At 45.5% G+C, this 1,783-nt stretch overlaps 1 protein-coding gene across 10 annotated transcripts in view; it reads right to left on the bottom strand.

Annotated features, from left to right (window-relative positions):
• ablim2 (actin binding LIM protein family, member 2) overlaps positions 1–1,783 on the bottom strand; it is a 153,648-nt gene that overhangs the window by 48,979 nt on the left and 102,886 nt on the right. Inside the window, exon 8 of one of the 10 annotated variants that reach the window (XM_061709479.1) lies at positions 331–389. The exons of the other annotated variants lie outside the window; for them this stretch is intronic. Coding sequence (XP_061565463.1) covers positions 331–389 — 59 coding nt within the window. The remainder of the gene's footprint in view (positions 1–330; positions 390–1,783) is intronic. 10 annotated transcript variants of the gene reach the window in all.

Genomic DNA, 1,783 nt, shown 5'->3' with positions numbered 1-1,783 from the left:
ATGCTGGTCATGTGACGACAGCGATAATTAAATATATAATGCAATATCGTAGAGGCACAAAAACAAGACTAAAATGTAGATTACAAAATAAAAACGAAATGTTCTACCAAAGATCCTTAATGTCTATGTTTTCAGTAGTTTCCTCTGGTTTAGTTCTGCTGCTGGTGACATCACGTCCTCACAAAATCACGCCCCGGTTTTATCGACACCGGTGAGGTCTGTGATTCTTTAAACCGTCCTCGTGCCCTCACGTGCTATAGACATGTCTGGAGTGAGATGCAGTCCACGTCTACCGAGGAGAGCGGTTGTGGTTCGGTCTGCTTCACCCACCTTACTCTTCTCCTCCTGCTTGGCTGCTTGTCTGCACGGAGGATGCCAGATGGACGAGCCTGCAGAGACAAAGACAGCGACCGGAGCGTTATTTCTCAGTCTCTCAGTAAGCAGCGGAGTCACAATGATGTCCACACATGCCAAGTAGTAGTAGTAATCCTGGACCCGGCACTCTCCTTCAGGAAACACATCAAGAAAGTGTGTAACTCTGTTAAATATGGCTTGGCAAACTTCATCATTTTTGTCCATCGTTCCTGTAGTTTCTTGTGCTGGCCCCCCTTTTTTCTGTTTTGTGCATGTTTGCAGGCTGGAGCCTCGGGAGCTGCGTGCTGGCCTGCGCATCCCCCCCCCCCCCTGAACATTTAGTGTTGTGATTTATTTACAGTTAACATGATTAATTTGTTTTGTAACATATGAAATGATGAGGAATCGGAGTAAATAACTGTGGTGTACCTGTTTAGAATTCAATTAAATCTTCCTGTGTGAATTAGTGTGAAGACGAGGTGACCCGGTCAGGTAACTAAAGGCTGATTATGGTTCCGCCTACGGCGTAGGGTACGTGTCGATTTAACGCGGAAACGTAATTCAGGCTTAAGATCCCAGCGTCCGACTATCGCGTCGAGCTGCGTGACATCGGACGCTCTCTGTCCACACTGAAACTGTTAAACTCTCTCTGTCCACACTGAAACCGTTAAACTCTCTCTGTCCACACTGAAACCGTTAAACTCTCTCTGTCCACACTGAAACCCTTAAACTCTCTCTGTCCACACTGAAACTGTTAAACTCTCTCTGTCCACACTGAAACCCTTAAACTCTCTCTGTCCACACTGAAACCCTTAAACTCTCTCTGTCCACACTGAAACTGTTAAACTCTCTCTGTCCACACTGAAACCCTTAAACTCTCTCTGTCCACACTGAAACTGTTAAACTCTCTCTGTCCACACTGAAACCGTTAAACTCTCTCTGTCCACACTGAAACCGTTAAACTCTCTCTGTCCACACTGAAACCGTTAAACTCGCGGCCAGTTAGGACAGTCCAATAGAAAATAAAGCAATGGAATTGATTTTTTTCGCCGAAACTCACTCGCATGGGACACGGTTTGTGTACGCAGCCGGCTGCTGTTTTGCCCAGAGGCTTTGTGCCCTCCCCTGCTACACGTCATTCAGGCAGCCAATCAGCACAGAGTCTCATTATCATAGCCCCGCCCCCTCAGAATCCGCCATAGAGAAAGAGGTTAGAAGCGGTAAAACTAGAGACATGGCCCACAGGCTGAATTTCTGATTTATGTAGAAAAAACAAGCTTTTGATTGTTTTTAAGACATTCAAGGCCTGTTTGAAATATACATTAAATGCCATAATAGGTCTCCTTTAAGTTCGGCACACATTTGAATAAATAACAGTAGTATGCATTAATTAGGACGTACTACTCAGAGCCACACGGCACTTCCCTGC

This window comes from Cololabis saira, chromosome 20, assembly GCF_033807715.1.
Source record: "Cololabis saira isolate AMF1-May2022 chromosome 20, fColSai1.1, whole genome shotgun sequence".
Taxonomy (NCBI): domain Eukaryota; kingdom Metazoa; phylum Chordata; class Actinopteri; order Beloniformes; family Belonidae; genus Cololabis; species Cololabis saira.
Note: the sequence above shows the minus strand (reverse complement) of the source record. Positions and strands in the feature narration are given on the sequence as shown.